Here is a 21,559-nt window from a genome sequence, read left to right on the forward strand (position 1 = left end):
GTCTCCATGCCGACAGTTCTTTTATGTTATTTTTTTATTAAATTTTTTTGAAACTGCTAGAAGCTAGGAGAGAGAGTGCGTGGCAGCAGTATTGGCTTGGGAAGGCATGCAACTGGCGAGTGTGTGAAAGTCGTGTCTAATGCCTTGATACTTATAAAGATTCATCTTCAAAGATGATGATGATTAGAATCAGTGCACAGATTAGGACCCAGACGTTGTGGTTCATGATTGTATTGCTGCACGCTCCAACCCCTCCAACCACACCTAGCAGGTGTGATTTCATATGTTTTTAAATCCATCCAAACCAAGATTGAACTTTCCATCCACGTGATGTAACTGTTTCCGCTAAATGTCTGTCTGTAAATATGTGTACAAGAAAATACCAACAATGTGTCCAAGACAAAAGCAAGAGAGCATGTGTACACGGATACGCCAACGAGCACAAGAAGAAAATTAGAAAATAGATGAGAAAACCATAAATCAAGAAATGCTCGACTTTTTCCTCCTTCCAAAGACCTTTGAGATACTGTTCGATTCCCGCCGGCGATGTTCAGGGGACATGGGCTCTGGGAATGGGGCTGCCATTGTCATGCCTGGCGGAGGACCCGAGTGCTTGAGAAAGTCGGCCAGGTCAGAAGTACCTCGGGAAGGCACCGAAACAGCGTCGCGTGGCTCAAATTTCTTCATCGGGACCCGTCCGCTGCCTCCCACCGGCGGCCGGTTGGCCATACTGGGGGGTGGACCACCGCCCATCATGGCTGCTGCCTTCGAGCTCATGTTGGGCACCACTTGAAGGGGGGTATAACTTCTTCCACCCATTGTCCCGCCCATACTGGCGCTAGCCCGGCTGCTCAGACTTCTGGACTCAGCTGCAGGAAGCTGAGCAACCTTGGGCCCACCCATGAAGCCAGAACCTGGTCCGCCACCCTGTCCGCTGTCACGCCTCGTCAACCTAGCCATCAGGCTCGCCGAGCTCGACTTCTTCTTGGGCTTGTTTCGCGCAGCTGCCGCTGCTTGGGTCTCTTGGGTGGCAAAAGGCAAGACAGTTGGCTCGGGCGGTGGGGCATAGTTGTTCAGAAAGTCAATCAGACTCTCCTCCTTGGCCGCTGGTCGTTTGGGTTTGGGCGTTAGCTCCTCCTCAAGCATCATCTCGTCCTCGTCGCTGAGGTCAATGGCATATGGGTCGCGAACGCGCCGAGTCTTGCGCTTGGGTATCGGCATGTCGAAGTCCATCTCGTTGGGCGTAGGGGCAGGGTGCGAGGTGGGGAGAGGCTTGTTTCTTCCGGCTAGGAGGGCGCTCTGCGAGTTGATAGACGACTGAATAGAAGGGGGAACCGAGCTGGTCGAGTCGTTGCCCCTCATCTCGGCCTCGTTGAGGTGGGCGTCGACGGCCCGACCGCCAACGGCTCCCGACATCTGATCCGAGTCCATGGTGGTTCGGAAAGGGGCAACAGCCTTGGGGATCCGCGGGTTGAGGCTTGGGGGACCGCGGCGGATGAAATCGATCAGGTCAGAGTTGTCATCCTTGTAGTCCACGGCGGCATCACGTGCCTGAAGCCTTGGTCTGTTGGGGTTGCTCGTCATGGATCCCTTGCTGGAGGCGACGCTAGCCATTGACACCATTCCCGGATTTCGCGAGCCACCGGGCCCAGCGAGCGCATTGACAGGAGCCGCGCCGCCGCCGGGGGGTCCGGTGGAGCGGATGAACTCCGCAAATTCTGCCATCGACTCTCGAGGCAATCTCGCGTCCCGGGCTTGGGGTATGTTTCCACGTGGCTTGGACGGGCCCGGTGGAGTCGACCGCGGTACCACGCCTCCATGCTTGCTGCTGCTTGGGGGATAGCTCCTCAGACTGTGGTGGGTGTCGCTCGACTGGTGAGCATGTCCCACCGAACGTGGGTTGTTGAACCCAGAGGCACCCATTTCGCCAGGCCTGGCCGCCGACGACGAGCGGGACCGTGGCGTGTTTTGGCGCGCGTCCTCACTCTTCCTGGTCTTGACCGAGATGACGGGACTCCCAGAACCCTTTTGCCGTGTTGATGACTGGGACTGTGGCCGGTGGATACGCATGTCAGCTCACATCTGTCTGATAACGCACGGCAGGCGGGATGAGGGGACTTACGTTGTTGTCTCGCATGTTTTCAGGAGTCAGTGTGTACTGGATAGTCTGGTCGCTCTGGATGAGTTCCTCAAAGTTCCGCACCACATCAATACGTGCCTGCATTCCCTCTTCCGAGGTTCGCACAGGCTTGATCTTGGTTGACCCGGGTGAGCCTGAGCCGCGTTGCTGTTTGGAAGACGCCCCGGGGGCTTCAAGACCACTATCGGTGCGAGACCTCTCCACCGACACCTGGCCAATGGTGGCCGGTTGGCGTTGGGCTGATGTGTTTGCCACGGCCTGTCTTCCGGCACTTCGCTCGGGGACAGCGGGCGCTGGTGTGGTGCCTGTCGACGGCCGAGAGTTTGTGGGCTTGGCCCATTGGTGTTTGTCTTTTGCTGCTTTTCCCTCGGCCAGCACAGGCATCGATTCGATAAAGAAGGTTGAGCTCGCCGCAGTCGATGGTCTCGATGGAGACGAAGACGTAGATGGCAATATGGTAACCTTGGTGAGCGCCTTCTGCGAGGACGGTGTTGTAGCACGCTCGGCATTGACAGGGACAGCAGATGTGGGGTTTTGCTGTTCGTCAGCTGTGCTCTCGATTTGGCGATTCTCTCTCGATGTGGCTTCCAGAATCACTGGTAGGCTGTTGTTGTTGCCGCTGCCAGGGCTGATGGGGGTGATAGGGGACACGGCATAGTCATTCTCAGTCTCCGAGGCCAGGTCGTTCGCTGCCAGCCCTGAACGATGGGCATAGTTGACAGAAAGTCGGGAACGGGAGACGCTGTCCGGAGAACGGCGCGGGCGCTCGTCTGGAATAGGAGGAGTATCAGCGCCGCTCAGACGGGAGGGGCTGGGTCCGCGAGACGAGTCTGTGGCCACCAGCGAGTTGCGTGCAGACGTCACCACCGGGCTCCGAGGGCTGGTGACTTCGATCAACCTTGCCGAGTGAATGCTCGGTGACCTCACCGGCAGGTTTGTGTTGATCATGGTCGGTTTTCCATTTTCAGAGAATGTTGGTGACGGATTCCGTCCTCCCAGGATCGAGACGCGGGAGGACCTAATGATACGAGGCTCCTCGATCGAGACCTCCTCCTCCTCCTCCTCATCAATTCGGTCCTCTTCGACGGTTTCGAGCTGAGTGACAACTGAGGGGGCGACCTGGATCTGAACAGCAGTCTCTTCTGACGGCTGGACTTGTTCCTTCACCGCAGCATCAGAGGTGTCTATCGGCTGGTTCTCGTCCAAAGGCGCAGCGGGGGCTTCGATCGGGGAGAGGTAAGGAGTAGTGATTGGAGTCGGCAGCGAGTTGGAGCGTTTGCGACGTGCGACAATTGGTGTTTGCGGTCGAGACGATGCGGGGGTGAGCAGTCCGGTAGCTAGCGGAAGTATAATCATGCTCTTGGGCCGGGCGGGCTGCTGCTCGCTTTGTCCAACAGCGGCCTTCTCCTCCTCGTCTTCTTCGTAGGTGGGCGCCAGTCCGGGCACCTCGATCTCCTCCACATCATTTGGTCCCATTGGCAGCGAAATCGCCGCCGCTGTCAGATATTCGTCCTCCATGAGCTCTTGGGCCCCTTCAACTGTCTCTTGCGCAACATTCTCGACTTCGCCCTCGACAGCGGCTTCTGGCTCCAGGACCGTGGCTGGAACCATCAGTTCCGCCGTGCTGCTGGGGGACCGCAGGTGGCCTGCCCCACGCGTCGAATCACCCGAAAAGGACCTGGCCAGACGCTCCATGGTGCCAGCGGTCGGAGTTCGAATCTTCTTCTTCCATGATCTCCACAATCGGCCCAGCGTGCGGTCCAGGGCGACCCGCTCCATGTCGAGCTCCTCCACCACGATTTTGTCGGCAACCCCCGTCGGGCTCCGCAGGCCCTCTTTCAGCTCCTTGTCATATTTCACGCGCATGCGGTGATAAGCAGCCTGACCGGCCACAATGAGGGCCTGTTCCCCCATAAATTCCAGTATCGACGTCAGGAAGATGGCGACTGCAGGAGACACGGCCTCGGACAGCCGGTCGTCGATTCCCATCTCGAGATGGCCCTGCTCCGTGTAGTAGTCCTCGTCCTCCTCCTCCATGTCCCCGAGCGACGAATACACCATGCACCGCAGGCGGCTCCGCTTCCACACCAGTTCAACGTCCCAATCGCTTGCGAAAACAGGGTCCTGCCCCTGGGCTTCAGCAGGAAGCTCCTCCTCGCCTCCGAGATACTCGCGAAGTTCCTCGTCGGCCTGGTTTATGGCATCCTTGGCGAGCTTTGGCTTCAGCACTTCGGACACGGCCGGACGCAAAGCAGAGAGGGCAGTGGAGCGGGACACGCAGAGAAAGTTAAAAAGCAGCTGATCGAGAAAGCTGTTGACCAGCTGCAAGGCGGCGGGCGACACGGCTGCAGTCTCGCCCGATGGCTCAATGCCATGCTGATCGTACCAAGCTTCAGCATGGCTGTCGTGATCGTTGGTGACAATTTGCGAAGCAGCTGAGGCGGCGATGAAGGCCGGTTCAGGTGACACTGTCAAAGGGGGCGACATCAAGCTGTGTGCGACGGTCGACGGCCGGTCGCTGGATATGCTCAGGGCCCTCGATCGTGAAGAGGGAATTCTTTGGGGGGAGGTCATGCCCGAGGAGGACCGGGGAGTGGCCGAGTCTATAGAGGAATACATGTCGACGGTTAGTGGGAGTGGCGGCAGCAACAATAATGGCGGAATCGGTTGCAGCTTCCAAACTGCAGGGCCGCTGCTGCTGCTGCTGCTGCTGCTTCCTCTTTACTGATGCAGGAGGATGCTACAGTGACAAGAGACAAAACGGCACGAGGCAGTACAAGATCAGCGCCGCGCATCCGAGGCGCCTACTGCTTTCTCCGCCTTCGGTCACACAAGAATAATACTGAGGGAATGCGGTCGGCCGGCTGCTAGACGGGCGGTGTCTAGGATTGGACGGCAACGGTGGTTGGAGAAGGCCAAATCGACGCGGCTGACAGGTTCGACAGTATGGTCTCGCAGGTCCTGGCTTGGACGGTGTGAGACGGCTGACGGGCCATCCGGTCTGTTAGCTAGGATTCGTTGAGATCTGCTCGGCACAACTGCGGGAGGCGTAGCTGAAACAAAAACGACGCTGGAAGCCGTGACGGGGGGATGGGAAGGGGATAGGGAAACAAGAAGTGGACAAGACGCAGAGGAAGATGCTCCAGGTTAACAAGCTTCACTGTGTCCAAGTGGCACACTGTCTGACAAAAAGCCTCTATCGCAAGCAACAGGAATGCAGACACGACACAGCATGTACGGCGCAGGCCAGCGTTACGACGTCGATCCCCTTTCCTTGAGCACTTTACACACCGCCGGACAGTCCAACCACCTCCCGAGAATCCTGTGTTCAGCTTCTCTGGTGGGAATGCAGCCGTCGATGCGACGAGCCGAAGGGAGAGGGGAGGTGAGGAGAGTGATGGAGAGCAGCCGACAGAATTGGATATAATAGGGGATGGAAACACACCTGGCGGTCGAGCTCCAGCAATTCACGCATCCATTGGTGTAGCTCGCTGGACGATTCCGGTCTCTGGTCTCACGACGAGAATTGGCTGGAGAGAGTCTCCTATAGGTAACAATAAGAAAGCCACGCGGTCGTTTGGCGCAGCAGGAAGCAGGTCTCGGGCACAGCAGCCCACACCTGTTGGCTATTTCGCGATCTGGTTATGTAGGCCGCTGCACGGGTCGGTTCCAGGTTGGCGTTGCGGCACGCTGCACTGTTGAAGAAGGGGGACGCAACCAGATCAGATCGATACAGGTACGCGAGATGGTCCTGGAGGTGAGAAAAAACAACTTGGGAATACAGACAGCATGGGGGAGGGGGGGGGAAACATGGGTGATTTTGGCCATTGGGCGCACAGTCGCAAGAGTTACCATCACAAACCAGGGGTCCATGATTGACGCATCCAAGATTCCCCAGGAGGGGTTTAGCGGCCCAAGAAGGAGGGCGTGCCCGAGATGACCTCCGCTAAGAAGGCCCCTAAAACACACGGTCTTGTCAGGTACGATGTACCTCTACTCCTCTTGGTCCATCCTGATATGGCATGATATACAGATAGCTTCTACAGATAACTACTATCAGTACTAGATACTTCATGGCATGGCGGGTTACTGTGCTCTTTGCAAAGATCTACACAGCACGATACCAAAGCGTCTCAGGCTATTCTCCAGGTGTAGGGCAGACATAAACATATATCGACTGCTTGGCTGCGGCGCATCGAAAATTCGGTGATGGTCGCAATCGGCAGACAGCAGCCCCAGAAGCGCAAACAGGAGATGCCCCTGTTCCCCGTGTCTCCCCCACTTGGAATTTAGTTGGGTGGGGCGACCGGTTTGGCAGGGCCTGGGAGAAGAAGCGAATGTTCTGTGCCTACAATTCACATTAATCGCCAGACACCTACAAACAGCCATCACTTGCTGACAGCCCCGAGTAATAAGCCGGTCTGCCACGTTGTGCAGCATCAAAAGTGTACAGTAGATATGGACGCCAACGACTATCTGGTGCCCTAGAGCATCCTACTGCTGCCAAAAATGCGGGGGATATCAAGGTCTGCTCCACCTCGAAACGGCCGGGTTTGTTCAGCACGGACAGCTGTTCGGCCGTGATGGAGTTGCTGTAGTTCATCCCACAGGCATCACAGACATCACAGGCACCACAGACACAAATCACATCAGCAGCCTTGGCCACGGTCATGGTTTAATATGAAACAAACACCAGTGACCCATGGGTGATCCTCAACTGATCGACAAATGAAACGTCTTTGCATTTCTTCTTTTTTTGGGAGACACGGAGAGCATCTGGACAGATCGGCTAACCACCTTGCTTCGACAAGCCAAACAATATATATTAATACAACGCATCTCCTGCAGGTAGGCACCCGCAAGTTTTGACCACAATGTATAATATGTAAAAGAAATAAAAAACGTGGTCACTGCCAATGCCCGTGGACTGCATGTTTTGGAGAAAAGTAAAGAAGCCATGTGATGTGTGCATCCGCGTGTCATCGACATTCTTATCCCCCCCCTTCCTTTTTTTCCCGTGTGCGAGTTTAACCGTCGCCCACTCCTAGTCCTGCATAGGGATCATCAAGAAAAATGGACCAAGAGGCACCGAGAGAAAAGCTACTTTTTTGTATTCTTGTTTTGTTTTGTGTTTTTTTTTCGTATCGTCGCTTTCGCCGCCTCCTCCCCCTTTCCTCAACCCCCCTGCCTTTTTCTTTTCTGTATTTTGCCTGCTCATCTCGCCCTTCCAACCAACACGTTGCAAAACAGCAAAGCAAGACGAGTCTACATAACTTCAAATCTGTTCAGAACCACAACAGACAAAATTCAAAACTGAGATTATGTATAGCAACAAACTGTATAAAAATTATTATTAACTCGCAGCAAAAATTACACAGTGGTATTATGCTCCGCTGTTAGCCCAACTTCTATCTCTCTCTCTCCTCCACTCCTTTTGTGTAGCCAGCAAACGAAAGATACATGGGAAGACAATACGAACGTCTGAATAACGACAACCATGAGCTTTTCCCTGTTTTTTTCCCCTAGCCAGCAAACCACACATCCCTACTACTACCCTTCAACCCACTCCAAACCCTGCATCACTCCCCGTGCTACTGCCCCTTCCCTCCTTCCTCTCTTCCCCTATCCCCTCTCTCCCCTCAAGCTCTTTTTCTGTTCCCCCTTTTTCCCTTCCCCATCCAATCCTAAAATTCCCATCCCGTCCAACCCAGCAGTAGGGAAATGTACATGTAAAAAATATGTTTGTCTGTCCATGTACCAGCTGCTGACCATGTTCAAAATGAAAACAACCAAAAGAAGAGATAAACAAACGGCTTTTCTACTCACCCCCTTTCCCCCCGCTTTTGTTTTTCAACGAGAAAAAGATTGCGAGGAAAAGCCAGAAAAAAAAAAAAAAAAAAAAAAAAAAAAAAAAAAAAAAAGAGAAGTCAGCAGAGACGAGGACAAAGGAAAAAAATACAGGGCTTTGTCTGTGTTTGTATGTGCGCGTCTCCAAAAGATGGGGAGAGTTGGTCCATGTGGGTTGCTTTTGATCAAGCTCTGGCTGGTCAAACTTTTGGTGAAACACAAACTCCTTGGGTCTTTTCTTCCAACACTTGCTCGTGGTCTCCTTATCATTTGCTCTTCGCGGCATAATCTCGAGTGAGAGACAAACCTAGTAAACCTGCCCGATTGCTGCCACGGCAACAGCCACGAACCCAGCCATGCCGAAGCTGGCCTGGAAATTGACCGCCGCTCCTGCAGTATAGACTGGTAGCGGGGCGGAATCGGATGGTGTCGCGGGGGGTTGCTCATGGGGAGGAGCAGGAGCAGGAGCAGGAGCAGGAGCAGGAGCAGGAGCAGGAGCAGGAGGGGCCTCGTAAGGCTGGGCCGGCTCGGGCAGAGGAGAGGGGATCACAGGGCCGGGGCCGCCGATGACCGGTGGAGGAGGCGGGACGTAGCTTTGCTCTTCAACATAGCCTCCATCATCAATGGGAGGGGCAGGGGGGTTGCCACCGCCGCAATCACTCGGACCACCGTCGTCCTCGGGGCACTCTTCGTGCGGAGCAACTGGGGGAGCCCAATAGTCATCCTCATTATCCGAGTCAGAGTCGGAGCCGGAGCAAGAGTCGGAGCCGGAGCAAGAGTCGGAGCCAGAGTCGGAGGAAGAGCCACAGTCATAGCCAGAGTCGGAGGAAGAGCCACAGTCATAGCCAGAGTCAGAGCCAGAGTCAGACTCATACTCCGGAACATGTGCTGGGACTGGGACCAGAACCGGCTTGGGGCCCGAGCAGCAAGGGGCCGGTGGCGGATTGGAAGCATTCCCTTGAGGAGCAGGTTGAGGCTGAATATAGTTGGGGTGCTCATAAGGAGGAGCCTGGGGTGCTGGAGGTTGGGAATTCTCTGCCTTGGGAGGTTGGGCCGGAGGTTGCGGCTTCCCGCACTCGGGCTGCTCTTCGCACTCGGGTTTGGGAGGCTGAGGTTGCTGAGGTTGCTGAGGTTGCTGAGGTTGGAGCTGCTGAGGTTGGGGCTGCTGAGGTTGGGGCTGCTGTTGAGGCTGCTGGGGCTGCTGAGGCTGTTGAGGCTTCACACACTTGGTGGGCTCGTGGTCGGATTCGCTTCCGGAGTCGCAGTCTGAATCCGAATCTGCATCGCAGTCAGACCCAAAGCTAGAGTCGCAGTCAGACCCAGAGCTGGAACCACAGTCAGACCCGGAGCTGGAATCACAGTCAGACCCGGAGCTGGAATCGCAGTCAGACCCGGAGCTGGAATCGCAGTCACCGTCACTGTCACTGCCCGAGTCGTCCGAGGTGTCCCAGCAGTCATCGTCATCGTCATCGTCATCGCAGCTAGCGGGCCCCTGGGTATTCACCTCACAGTTGCTTCCCTTGCAGTGCTTAGCAGGAGGGGCAGGAATGAACGGCCCGCAGTCTGTCCCATTACCGCAGTGAACTGGCGGCGGAGGAGGGCAGTTGTCGCCCTGACAAGGCACGTAAGGCGGAGGAGATGGAAGGCAACCAGCTCCTCTGCAAGGAACATAGGGAGGAGGGCAATTGTCCCCATGGCAAGGCACATACGGCGGCGGTACATGGCTGCAGTGTTCGCCCTCGCAGGGAACAGGAGGCGGGGGCCGGTAACCGCCTGTGGTGTTGAGGTTGACGTCCCGCGGGGGGAATGGATGGGCGTGTTCGGGGTAGTTGGGTTGGCAAGATTGGAACGGAGGGCAGCGGTCAGTATCAATTTCACAGAATGGAGTCCTTCGGTCGCAGTATTGAACAGGGCGGCAAGAATAGCCTTCAGGGCATCGAGCTCTGTGATAATCATCACCAAGATTGCCGCTGTGGCCGTGACCGCGATCAAACCCAGATCCGTCTTGGCCACCATACCCGTTGCTTTGTCCGTTTCTGTCGAAGCCAGGCACAGGAGGCGGTGGAGGGATCGGAACGCCGTATGGTCCGGTGTCAGGGCGGCCGTCATGATCTGGTAGACGATCGGGAGACACCCGAGGAGGAGGGTAGAGAGGGTTGGGGTCGCTGCCATGGTTGTTGCCATTGTGGCCATGGCCGAAGTCATCATGTCCAGACTCGTCCTCAAAACGGTCATGATCATGACCTCCAAAACCACTGTCACCATAGGGGGGGAAGCCATGACCGCCGTTGCCGTGACCTCCGGGGAATCCTCCACCATGTCCATCGTGTCCGCCATGACCGTCTTGTCCACCATGACCGTGCTGACCACCAGGAACAGGGAATCCGGGGAAAGGATTCCCACCATTATGGTCTTTGTTGTCGTGCTTGTTGTCATGCTTGTGGTCATCGTGCTTGTGGTCATCGTGCTTGTGGTCATCGTGCTTGTGGTCATCGTGCTTGTGGTCATCGTGCTTGTGGTCATCGTGCTTGTGGTCATGCTTGTGTTTATTGTGCTTGTCATGCTTGTTGTCATGGTGCTTGTTATCATGGTGCTTGTTGTCATGGTGCTTGTTGTCATGGTGCTTGTGGTCGTGCTTATTGTCGTGCTTGTGATCATCGTGCTTGTGATCGTCGTGCTTGTCGTTATTGCCGCCTGGAAGATGAGGAATACCTGAGAATGGACTCTTTTCATCTTTGTCCTCATCATGATGCTTATCCTTGTGCTTATCATGCTTGTCGTGCTTGTCATGCTTGTCGTGCTTGTCATGCTTGTCGTGCTTGTCGTGCTTGTGGTCCTTGTGCTTGTGGTCCTTGTGCTTGTGATGTTTATCATCGTGGTTGTTGTCATCATGGTTGTTGTCACCGTGGTTGTTGTCATGCTGGTTGCCGCCAAAATTGTTGTCCTTGTCCAGGTTGCCGCCAGGGAAGTTGCCTTTTCCTCCCCTCTCATCATCAAAATCACTATAATCGGGGAAGTCGAAGCCTGCACCACCGCCGCCACCGCCGCCGAAATAGTCATCATCCGTCCATTCGCTTTCCCAGTCTTCAAGATCGCCCCGAGACTTGCCGGGTCTGAAGCCAGACTCTCCATCATAGCCATTGTAATTTCCTTCATCAACAGAGTGACCCCACTTCTTGGAGGCATTGCATGGTGTTTTGCTGTTCGGGTGGCAGCCGAGGTCAAACTCCGCACCGGCAGGAGAAGGCTCCGGGAAAGGAACCTCTGTAGCGGTGGACGGGTTGGGCTGAGCACTGGGGGCAGAGGCTTCTGGCTTGGGCGATGGCTGCGGTGTAGGCAAAGGGTCTGACCGGACAGAAGGAATGGCAGCAGAGGCCCGGACAGAGGGGTAGTCAGAGGCAAACTCCTGTTGCCCCCCCACCTCTAGCTCATCCTGTAGCTCATGTTGGGCCTCGGTCTCAGCATCAGTCTCGACATCAGTCGGGACCTCCTCCTCAACTTCGATCTCGAGCTCGCTCTTGACCTCGGTTTTCACCTCAGTCTTGACTTCCACCTCGACCTTCGGTTCAGGTGAAGGCCGGGGAAAGACAAGCGAGGAGACCAGAGAAGCGATGGGAGAGATTTGCAAAGAAGGCTGGGCGGATGGTTCGGCCGAGGGGTGAGGACTGGAAACTGTGGCAGCTCCCGATGTTGGCTGCCACGCAGCTACGGTTCTGGTGTGGGCAATGGGTATGACGATGGGCCTGGTTGGGTAGACTGTGAGACCTGGTCTCACGAGAGTCTTGGTGTGGCAGTAGACACCGCTGCCGCCGGCTTTGCACAGTCTGTCGGCGAGCTCGTCATCTCCTTCCGCACCCTGATAAAAGGGAAGGGGAGAGGAGATGGGGCCAGCAGAAGCCGGCGGAATGGTATCGGCTGATGCTGCCTCGAGCGGTTCAGGTGGTATAGATGACACCGGAAAGGGAGCAGCCTTGATAACCCATGCGGCACCAAGGGCCACTATTGAGGCCTTCATGGCTTCCGGAGGCGACGTTCAACACACAGGAGGAGCAAGAGGGTTGCTGCTACCTCGTTGAAAAAAACTGAAGAAGGGGTGTCGTGGAAGTGACCGAGTGAGGGGACAGAAGAGGATCCAGAAAGATGCGTTTCGGGGAAGGACATTTCTAAATTGATTTTATGGCTGATCACAGGATCGGTTCCGTGCCGTCATCAATGTCCGGCTTGCATCTAGGTTTGTTGGGAAAAGCCCCCATGGGCCATGGCACCATGGACTCCGAATATGTTGGACTGGAGCGGACCGACGGCGTCCCTAGCACGGCATGGAAGACACGAAAACACAGCATTGACAGCGGGACCGGTCTTGGAGCTGTCAAGAGTATGCTTTGTGGCGTAGTTTTGGCGTGTTAGGAAGTCCGTATTGACCAGAGACGGGCTTCTGAGGGCACCCACCTCTGCCACATCTCCCATTGCCGAAGCCATCCTGAGTCGGCTGCGAGGGGCAGGTGGAGTTGCTGCCGAGTTCTTCCTCCGGACGGCTCAGCCTGGGGCAAACCTTCAAGTCGGAATGGGTACGAGTACAGGGGCGAGTGTGGAACCAGGTCTTCTTGGGATCGGGTCAATGATTGTATCTGATTGCCTGTTCAACTGACGATGCCGTCTTCTCCATGGAAATGATCGATATCATCGACTGCTGCTTCCCCACCCTATCTTCCCTACCTCCTCGCCGCTACCTGTTGCCTGGTGATACCTTCACATTCTCTGCCTCTATCGAAACCATGAACCTAACGCCCCAAATGCATCCTAATCTTCAGGCACTCCCGAAAACAGTCCAACGCGCATGCGGTGACTCTGTACGTTTATCATGTGTGAGAAGTGACGTTTCCAGCCAAAAGGGTGACAAACAGACTGAGGGGAACAAAACTTACGACGGGCAGTTTTGGAATTACGACTCCCAGAACAGCGAGAAAGTTGATTGTAAAATAGGCCAAATCGTAGTGCGTATAGTGCGTACTCAGGAGGAAGAGCACAATGGGGACGCTCAGGAGAAATTTCTTGGCGGGCGTGTACTGGGCTCCATCATCAATTTGCTCCCACATGTTCAGGTTGTCGTACGCTCCGCCGTTGAACTCGAATGGCACGCCGCGGACGTAGTGGAACATAATGTAGGAGCCAAACATGTACGTGATGTTGGTCAACGTCCATGATGTCTCCTGTGAAACGCCGGGGAGACTGTCGTAGAAGATCTTGAGGCCAAAGATCAAGACAAAGTGAATTGTCCATGCACCTGGCAGAGAGAGAGATATTAGCACGGGTCTTCCTCTCCTTTGAGTCCTTCCTTGATCGTCTTCCCCTCTGAGAGCTTGTTACACTCTCCGCTGCTCCCCCCAGCTCTCCTGAAAGAGTTGATTTCGGCAAACCAGATATCACAAAAGCACAAAGGCAAAAGGCTGTACCTTTAGCATTGACCCAGTTGGCGTTCAGGTTCGGCAGGGCAGACTGGTCGCTCAGCTGCTCAATGGGCTCTGGTGGCTCATGGTAGACCTGGAGGATACTACTAGACCTCCTTCTTCGGCCGGCCTTGTCTGCCATGTTTCCGTGCGTGAATCCACGACGCGGAGGATTGGCGCCCGCGTCGTAAGAGACGGTGCGTGGTATAAGGATTGGGGAAGACAGCTTGGCGGTGTTGGCGGTCGGCGAAGGGTGCGACACACAGGATCGAGAAGCCGGACCGGGAGCTCGGAGGAAACGGGCACGAAGCACGATCGGTCGGCCGGGAGTTAGGTTGGGGAGAAATGCGGTCGGTCGAGCGAGGTCACACGCGGAGGATTGACACAGCCAATGCCAGTGCCAGATGTATCGCCAGTGGGATGATGTCACAACCAATCGCCGAGCTGGACAACAGACAGCACAGGAAGAAGTTGCGTGGTCTGTCCAGAAGCCGAGTGCCTGAGTGAGGCTGCGGCGGAGAGCTTGTGGGGGCGTTTGAAGAATCGATGTTCCGTGAAAGCCGAAGAGAGGTGCATGAGGCAAGGAAGAGGTCTGAAGAGGAGACAAATAGTGGACGTGGCTCCCCCCTGACAGGACCGACGGGCACTGATCTGGCTGCCCTTTTTCGCGACGTATTCCGCTTTTTATTACAACGTGTATTCTGTAGTAGGTAGTGTACTGCTCTTCGAGACTTGGAGTGAGAGCACACAGGATTCAGGTACCAGAGGGAGAGGCTGAGCGGGTGTTGATATGGAGATGCAGCGGAAGTTGGCTGGGTTCGGCGTCCGATGGCCGGGATAGCCACGACAGCCAAGGACAATGGGAAAAATGCGCAAATGCTGGTGAGAGGTGGTGGTTCAAGGTGGCAACCTGGCCAGAATAAGACCCCCCCAGGCGATGGCCTGTCAGGTACCTCCACTGCGCAGATTGGTCCGAGATTGCGGAGGAGAAGACGTGCAGCACTAACATTTAAATGCCGGCCATTGCAAATTACTGCCTGTGGCCGCTGCCACATGTGCTGATAGGCCGACCTCGTATTTATTAGGGACTTCCATGCCCTGTACCCTGGGGCGTAGTGAAATTTGATAGTGATGCAGCCGACTGTCAAACGGCCCAACATCTGTTGCCGTTAGGCTGCTATCAGAGATGTGTGGCTTTCTCTCCCGCCTGTTTGCTGCTTGCTCCACTTCCGAAGTCGACCCACAAAACATCAACATCATCTCTTTCATCATCAGGCCTCGTCAACGATATCTGCGTTTTTACTCTTTACTCTTTGGGCTTTTGGTTTCGGTCATGGTGAAGACTGACGGTCTCCCCCAAATACTGTGAAGCTATACCATCTTGGGTCTTCCCCCCAAAGCTACAGACAGCTTACTTATCAAGGTTCGAGAACATCACCAGCTGGCTTGGCAATGACAGGGATTTGGCTGGCCACTTTTTTCTCGATTAATATTTGACATCTCATCGCGGAATGCAGACCGCAGACGCGTCATCCCCTGCCTGCCGAGACGACATTACCACCATCATTCCCTTTCGTCCTCTCATTCACCACGGCTATTTTAAGAACCTTCAACATGGATACAGCGCAAGATACTGTGGTGGACGACCACCCAGTTGCCAGGAAAAGATCTCTTTCAGAGGTGGAACCTTCCAGTCCAGCAGGCGAGGAGGATGTGGACTCAACCAGGAAACGCACAAGGACTGTCGAGCTTGATGAGAAGGATGAGGGGGAGATCACAGATTCCAAGTCTGGCTCGTCGCCGGCACCGGAGAGCTTCACGCCAGTCCAGCCCTTCGCCAAAGCTCATCATGGCTGGAATGCTGGTGTCAATGGCGGGTTGAGGATATCCTTTCCCTCGCTCAGGAAGCCACCCCAAACAAACGCTGAGGGTGATCAAGTCCCGGAGGCCCCAGAAGCGGAGTCCGGGCAGCCGTCCGAAGAAAAACCCCAGGTCCAAGATCAGCCAGATACTGCCGTCGAGCTTGAGGCAAGGCCGTCTATTGAGGGTCTGATTACACCAGATGGATATCCGAGTCAGCCTAAAAGCTCTCGACGACGATCCTGGGATGCCAGGTTCAAGCATTGGTGTATTGAACTGATGAGGTTGAACAAGGACCACGAGGGAGTGCAAGACCCAGAGGTTCTGCGAGAGGCCTGGTCGAACTGGCTGCAAAATCGAAAAAAGCAAGACCCGCTGGCGCAGACGGCGGCACTACGGGCAGCTCAAAGTTTTGAATTCACTCCAGAGGCCCTCACAGAGATGGCATCGGCAGCTCTTGCTCCGGAGAACGAACCAGCATCGCCTGCAGAGCAGCAGAGTGACCGCAGCACAGACAAAGCGACCAGCGATACCGGCAAATCCGAAAACAGCAACAAGCCACTGACAACTTGGGAGGCTGGAGGCATGATCCAACCCATTCGGCCAAACCAGTCCGCACTTCCCCTGGACGCCAAAGACGACCAAGCATGGGAACACATCTTCACCATATGGTGCCAGGACTTAGCTGAAATCAACTCCAAGAAGATCAAGACCAAGGAACCGCGAGACTTCAGCAGGATCTTGACGGCTTACAATCAATGGATTGGTACGATTGATGGGCTGCCGAAAATCAGAGCCACGGCAGCCAGGCGTAATGCGAGCAATTACCTGGCGAAGAACAAGGGCAGGGTTGCCTCTCTGCTTTCTGGTCGGCCGTTAGACGACGATCAAGAGACAGAAGAAGAGGAGCCCAAGGAGAAGGAGGCCGGGGAGGAACCAGTCCCAGAAACAGTGGTTGCGGAGGAAACCTTGCCTCTCGCAGCACCAGTCACCGACAGGAATGAGGAGGTCAAATTCATTCCGCTCACAGAAGGGGAAATGGCGTACCGGGACCGGTACTTTCCCGGCCTTGCTCCGGACGCTGTCTTTTGCGTCATGTGCGCTTCTTCGGAGCACAATTCGGCCGAGTGCCCCGAGATGGCCTGCAAGTTCTGCCACAAAGACCACCCTTGCTGGACTTGCCCTGCTCGACAACGCTGCTCCAAGTGCAAGCAACTTGGGCATTCTGTGGCCGAGTGCAAAGAGCGACTGATACTAGCCCAGGACGAAATGGACTGCGCCCTCTGTGGCTCGCGCGACCACATTGAGTATAGCTGCGTCAACTTGACGAGAAGCTTCCGACCCAACCCCTCCAACACCCCCAAAGTCCAGTCCTTACCCGTCTTTTGTTACCGATGTGGTGCTGAGGGGCACTATGGTGGCGACTGCGGGCTCAGCGCGCTGGAGAAAAAGGGCAGCAGTTTCAACCCATTCACCAAGGCGAACGCAAGCCAGTACGTGGATCCAAACTCTTCAGAGACGGCCCTTGCCTACCGCGGCGGTCACCGGTCTGCAGCAGATTACAGATCAGGTGGCAGACCGGATCTTGGCAAAAGCATTGTCCCTCGCCAGCACATTCAGTTCGAGTCAGACGACGACGATGATGATGAGTTCATACAACCCATTGTTCAAAAGCCGGCGCGGTCTGGGCACATTAACTTCTCTGTATACAGTGGGAATGGCAGTCAAAACCAGGAGAAACCCAGCGCGAGATACCCATCCAGCCTCCCTCCAAAGCCTCCGGCGGTGTCGGTGCAACCACTACCGCGTGGGCCCCCTCCTCCGCTACCTCCAGGGAACAATTCTTTTGGGAGAAAACACGGCGGTGGAGGAAGTAGGGGCGGGGGCAGAAGTGGAGGTGGGGGTAGGAGCCGAGGTCGCTATTAACAGCGATAAATAGAAGTGATAGATGAGATAAAGCCTCTACCAGTTGCGAAGTCCTGCAGGAAGAGAAAGAATACCACGACATGATGCTACCAATGATCCACATGCCATGACCAGTCCACTCAACTGCTCCTCTCTATGTGGTGGCAGTTTGAAGCACACCGCTTGCGAATCACAGACGACGAAGCAGGGGGGGGAGAAATTTCGAAACATTTCTGATAGGCCGGCAGTTGGGCACCGGGGGGAAGTGGGGGCCGCGTCCTGGTCACGACTCAAAAGACTTTCTCGGCAATTTGAAAGCGAGGCCTCAGAAGGCGGTGGTTTTTGATATGTCCACGACTGTGAGCATGAGCATGAGCATGAGCATGAGCATGAGCATGGGATGGGTGCTCCTTTTGAGTGAAATATTCGATATCGGCATGTAAGGAAACCCAACATGGGCCATGGAGGCCTAAGGCAAAGGCGACATTGTTCTGGAAGACGGGCGGGGCGCTTAGTGGCTTTATGTGATCGGCCGCGGAACCAGCATCGCGCCAGTTTCGTGCACTAATCGCGCGTGTTTCGCGCGACGTGGCCTGCCAAGAGCTATCTCAACGTTCTCAACGCCATCGATTGGACAGAAAGTCACCGTCGACGAGGACCCTGTCTTGTCCTCCCGCCCTATCTTTTATCGATAGCGACTTCCCCCCTGGTCTTCCCCGCAACTCCAAGTGCCGTTTCAACATCTCCCAGTGGTCGAGAAGAGGCGGCCTTGAGACAGCCTGCAGACGGCCGCAGTTGTCGCATGCAGGTCTTGTAGCCTCCAGGCCACTCAGGAGACCCGGCGCGGTCCGCACACGTCAGTCGCGGTCGCAGCACCGTTCTCATGTCCCTGGCCCTACCTTAAATCCACGCTTGTCCAGCTGCATGTCCAGTCCAGAGCTGCAGAGGGACATGGGACAATGAGTCACTCACCACCACTCGTTCCCAGGTCGGCCATCTGGGGCGACGACGAACCATGACCCCTAGCGAAATCGCGCACGAGAGAGGAACCGCGAAGGGGGAAAATTGGGAGGTTGTTGAGTCGGTAGGGGAGGAGGAGGAGGAGAAGGGGAAGGGGGGCTTGTATAACTTGGTCCACGGGCTTTCTCTCGCGCGTCCGGTGGTCAAGAATTTTTCTGTTCCTATTTCCCCATCACACCTCTTCTTTTTAGATCAAGCAGATATCTATTTCCCCGTTCTCAGCGAGAAATACAACCCGTTCTCTTTCTCTCTCGTCTCTGACAGAAATCTCAGGTTCCCAGGTTCTCACCTCCACAGCGTTTGCTATACACCTATCCCACCTACACATCTCACCTACACATCTCACCTACACATCTCACATACACACCTCACTTGAAACCACCACGTTTTGCTTGGCGCAGGGCTCCTGGCAGTTCTCAAACATTCCAGTGTTGGTTGTGTTTCTTGACGACATGCTAGAGCTATGGCGTCAAGTACACAATTATTCTACCGCCTTTGGCAGGAGGAGACGGTGCGCGAGAGATTCTTCGAGCTCTTGTCCAAACAGGACCTCTGTGCCGTGAGAGTGGCCAATTCGGCCTGCTGCAATCTCGTCACCAGGCGGCTGTTTGTCCGCATCAACTTGACCTTCACATCAAACACCTTCACCAATCCTCACCGCATTCAGGCATTGTCAAGGATTGGCCACCACATCGAGCACCTCAGCTTCACCTTTCCCCATTCCAATGTCACTTTTCTACCCCCTCTCATTCACCCACAGACAGGCCAGGAGATCCTGTTTCTGTACAACCCCCACACGTCCATGGCTTCGGCGCTCACAAGGCCAAAGTATGGCAATTCGGAGCTCGGCGACATCCTCACGCAGCAGTACCCGCCTCTTTTCCATGCGGCCAGCAATGTTCCCTCCTTCATCAACGCCATGAAGCACATGACCAACATGCGCCACCTCACCATCAGAACTCCCGGCCAGGAGCCCAGTGAGCGTTACCGGAGGGACATTGTTGATTACGCCCTCATCAGCCTCCGCATCTCGGTCGAGCGCGCGCCTCTCACCAAGCTCACCAAGCTTTCGCTCTCTGGTGTTCACCCTTCCTCCTTCAACTACCTCCGTCACAAGCCGGGCTTCGGCGCTCTCCCCTCGGCGGCCCTCCGATGGCGCCAAATCAAGAAGCTGTACATTTCTGTTGAGAGCTGGGACTTTTATGGCCCTGCCCCCGGTCTCGACCACCTCAAGATTATTGACGACTACATCCGGGAGTTCGCCCCTCAGCTGGAAAAGTTTTCATTCACTTGGCTTGGGAGGAAGGGACCCTGCCCCATTGCCCTCTCTGGCGACCCCCTTTTCGCCGCCCCAAGACACTCCAAGAAGCTGTTTAACGAGGTCACTTCCCCCATGTCTCCTCTTCCGCCCAAACCACTTAGACACCCGCTCATGATGCCCAAGTTGAGGTGCATGGCGGTCAAAAACGCGACGATGAATGCGCAGCAGGTGAAGGGACTCGTCGCCGACCATCGGGGCACTGTCAGGGAATTTGACTTTGACAATGTGGCACTCATCAGAGGCAGTTGGGATGATGCGCTGGGCCCATTGGTGGACAAAGAAGAGGGCGGCAGTCCCGACAGCTGGTCAAGAAAATCATTCGCTTCCGCAGGCTCAAACACAAGACCCGGGACATCCAGGACAAATACCTCGGCAGGGTCTGCGGTGGCAAACTCGTCGGAGGACGAAGCTGTCACACCGTCGTCGGCTGCGGCCGAGGCAAGCAGGGAGTTGTTCGAGGTCGACCTTGAGGGAATGGTCTTTGGCGGTGTCAACGACGTCGACAACTTCGAGGCCGGGGTGAAGGAGTGGGCTAGGGGTGTTACTGCTGCCGCTGCTTCTTCGTCTGCCAGCAACGACCGCTTGGATGACTATGATGACGTCGCCTCTGACATTGAGGCCGCCAAGCAGGCGAGCGAAGGGTTCAGCACGACGCTTAGGAAGAGGAGGTTGAGAAAGAAGAGGAGACACCATGACCACGATGAAGAAGACGAGCGCAAGAGCCAGAAGAGCACCGAAAAAGAAAAGGAAAAGAGCACTCGCCACTTTCCCGGCCTCGGCAAGAGCAGCAGCAAGCTTACGCTCAAACACTCGCGCAGCCGCAGCGACGAGACGGCTTCCACCACCCCCAAAGAAACCAAAGACCGTGAACGCTCTGAATCCCGTCCTCGTCTCCAACGTCGCCGCCGCCACCATCGCCACCACTCCTCGGATGATGCTCTCCCAGCTCTCCCTACAATGCCGTCCATGCCGGAGGTGGTTGGCTCTGACGACGAGTCCTACTTCAACTCGCAGCATCCTTACTATACCTCCCCTGGTCCATCCACGCCACCCCCCCTCAGCCGGTCTAACTCTCTGTCTTCCTCCCATTCTGTCTCCCCGGCCCCTTCCCCATCCCCTACCGGAAACAACAGGGGCAGCTCCAGAATCGAGATCTCAGTCCCTCTCCTCAACCCGGACCCCTTCCCCGTCCTCCTCCAGCCAACAGTTTACGACCCCTCGGCCAAGACCGGGCCGTTTGTGTGCTCCGTCGTCGGAGAGGAAGACAATGGGCTTTATGAAGACGACGGTCTGAGCCCAGCACAGAGACTGATCGAGGCGGACATGCTTGCCGAAGCGCAAGAGCGTGAGGCTAGGTCGTCTGCGCTCAAGAGAGCAAGGGAGGCAGTCATGACGAAGCTCTCGAGAGAGTTTTCGAGAAAGGCCAACGCGAACAGTGAAAAGAACAAGGGGTCGGCGGCGGTGCAGCAGGTCGCTGGGATGATGAGCCTTACCGATTTGCCTTTGCACCCTTTACATACCGGAGGCAATGCTAACAGCCACAATATGGGCGGAGGCAATAACAGTATCGGATGCAGGATCCGGGAAGGGCTGTTTGGAAAGAGCATGGCGAATGTGGCCGAGTGCAGGTCGGATCAGCAGAGGGTGACCATGGAGAGTAACGGCAGCGTGTTGGTGCCGCTTATTTTTGCCAGGTCTTGAGGTGGTTTAATGGGGTTTCTTGTCATTCTTTATCAACACCTTTTTCTCTGTCTTCTCTCATATTAACGAATGAACGGACGGGGATGACAAGACACGCTGTTATGTATTTATGATTCAAGGACGGAAAAAAAAGACTGGCTGGCATACTTTGGCAAGTTACAGGTGCAACGGACCGGTCAAACAAAGATACCTTGGGAATGGCATCATCGCTGGTGTTGGGGATGACGGGACATGGAAGGGGGTGTGATTGGGCGGTGGGTGGCAGGTGTTTTATGACATTTACGACCATTTTTACATTACTATTCTGAACATTGTTAT

General features: G+C 55.4%; 6 protein-coding genes across 6 annotated transcripts; 2 read left to right on the forward strand and 4 right to left on the reverse strand.

Annotated features, from left to right (window-relative positions):
* Positions 1-181: 181 nt before the first annotated feature.
* On the reverse strand, positions 182-6,034 carry QC763_200170 (uncharacterized protein). The gene is made up of 3 exons (XM_062909044.1): positions 5,586-6,034; positions 2,123-5,124; positions 182-2,049 (listed from the first exon to the last, which is right to left on the reverse strand). The coding sequence occupies exons 2-3, from the start codon at positions 4,757-4,759 to the stop codon at positions 481-483; spliced, it is 4,206 nt and encodes a 1,401-aa protein (XP_062767784.1). The 5' UTR covers positions 4,760-5,124; positions 5,586-6,034; the 3' UTR covers positions 182-480.
* A 2,260-nt stretch (positions 6,035-8,294) lies between these two features.
* QC763_200180 (uncharacterized protein) lies at positions 8,295-12,002 on the reverse strand (the record flags this gene model as incomplete). Its single annotated transcript, XM_062909045.1, is given in 3 exon segments — positions 8,295-9,599; positions 9,605-10,242; positions 10,250-12,002. Coding segments are annotated over 3 exon segments (3,696 nt in total).
* Positions 12,003-12,164: 162 nt separating this feature from the next.
* QC763_0029210 (uncharacterized protein) lies at positions 12,165-12,466 on the reverse strand (the record flags this gene model as incomplete). The annotated part of the gene is made up of 2 exons (XM_062905499.1): positions 12,165-12,367; positions 12,437-12,466. The coding sequence occupies 2 exons, from the start codon at positions 12,464-12,466 to the stop codon at positions 12,215-12,217; spliced, it is 183 nt and encodes a 60-aa protein (XP_062767786.1). The 3' UTR covers positions 12,165-12,214.
* A 321-nt stretch (positions 12,467-12,787) lies between these two features.
* On the reverse strand, positions 12,788-14,449 carry ORM1 (sphingolipid homeostasis protein orm1; the record flags this gene model as incomplete). Its single annotated transcript, XM_062909046.1, has 3 exons — positions 13,441-14,449; positions 12,913-13,271; positions 12,788-12,835 (listed from the first exon to the last, which is right to left on the reverse strand). The coding sequence occupies exons 1-3, from the start codon at positions 13,574-13,576 to the stop codon at positions 12,788-12,790; spliced, it is 543 nt and encodes a 180-aa protein (XP_062767787.1). The 5' UTR covers positions 13,577-14,449.
* Positions 14,450-15,048: 599 nt separating this feature from the next.
* On the forward strand, positions 15,049-17,220 carry QC763_200200 (uncharacterized protein; the record flags this gene model as incomplete). Its single annotated transcript, XM_062909047.1, has 1 exon — positions 15,049-17,220. The coding sequence occupies one exon, from the start codon at positions 15,049-15,051 to the stop codon at positions 17,218-17,220; it is 2,172 nt and encodes a 723-aa protein (XP_062767788.1).
* Positions 17,221-18,682: 1,462 nt separating this feature from the next.
* Positions 18,683-21,241, forward strand: QC763_200210 (uncharacterized protein; the record flags this gene model as incomplete). Its single annotated transcript, XM_062909048.1, has 1 exon — positions 18,683-21,241. One exon carries the CDS (start codon positions 18,683-18,685, stop codon positions 21,239-21,241), a length of 2,559 nt encoding a protein of 852 aa, XP_062767789.1.
* Between the last annotated feature and the right edge of the window lie 318 nt (positions 21,242-21,559).

This window comes from Podospora pseudopauciseta, assembly GCF_035222475.1.
Source record: "Podospora pseudopauciseta strain CBS 411.78 chromosome 2 map unlocalized CBS411.78m_2, whole genome shotgun sequence".
Classification (NCBI taxonomy): domain Eukaryota; kingdom Fungi; phylum Ascomycota; class Sordariomycetes; order Sordariales; family Podosporaceae; genus Podospora; species Podospora pseudopauciseta.

Excerpts from the sequence above, each read along its gene's own strand:
- QC763_200170 (XM_062909044.1), bottom strand. The coding sequence starts at position 4,759 with ATGTATTCCTCTATAGACTCGGCCACTCCCCGGTCCTCCTCGGGCATG. Across the intron at positions 2,050-2,122 it reads AAAACATGCGAGACAACAAC|TCCCAGTCATCAACACGGCA; the intron begins GTAAGTCCCCTC and ends CACCGGCCACAG.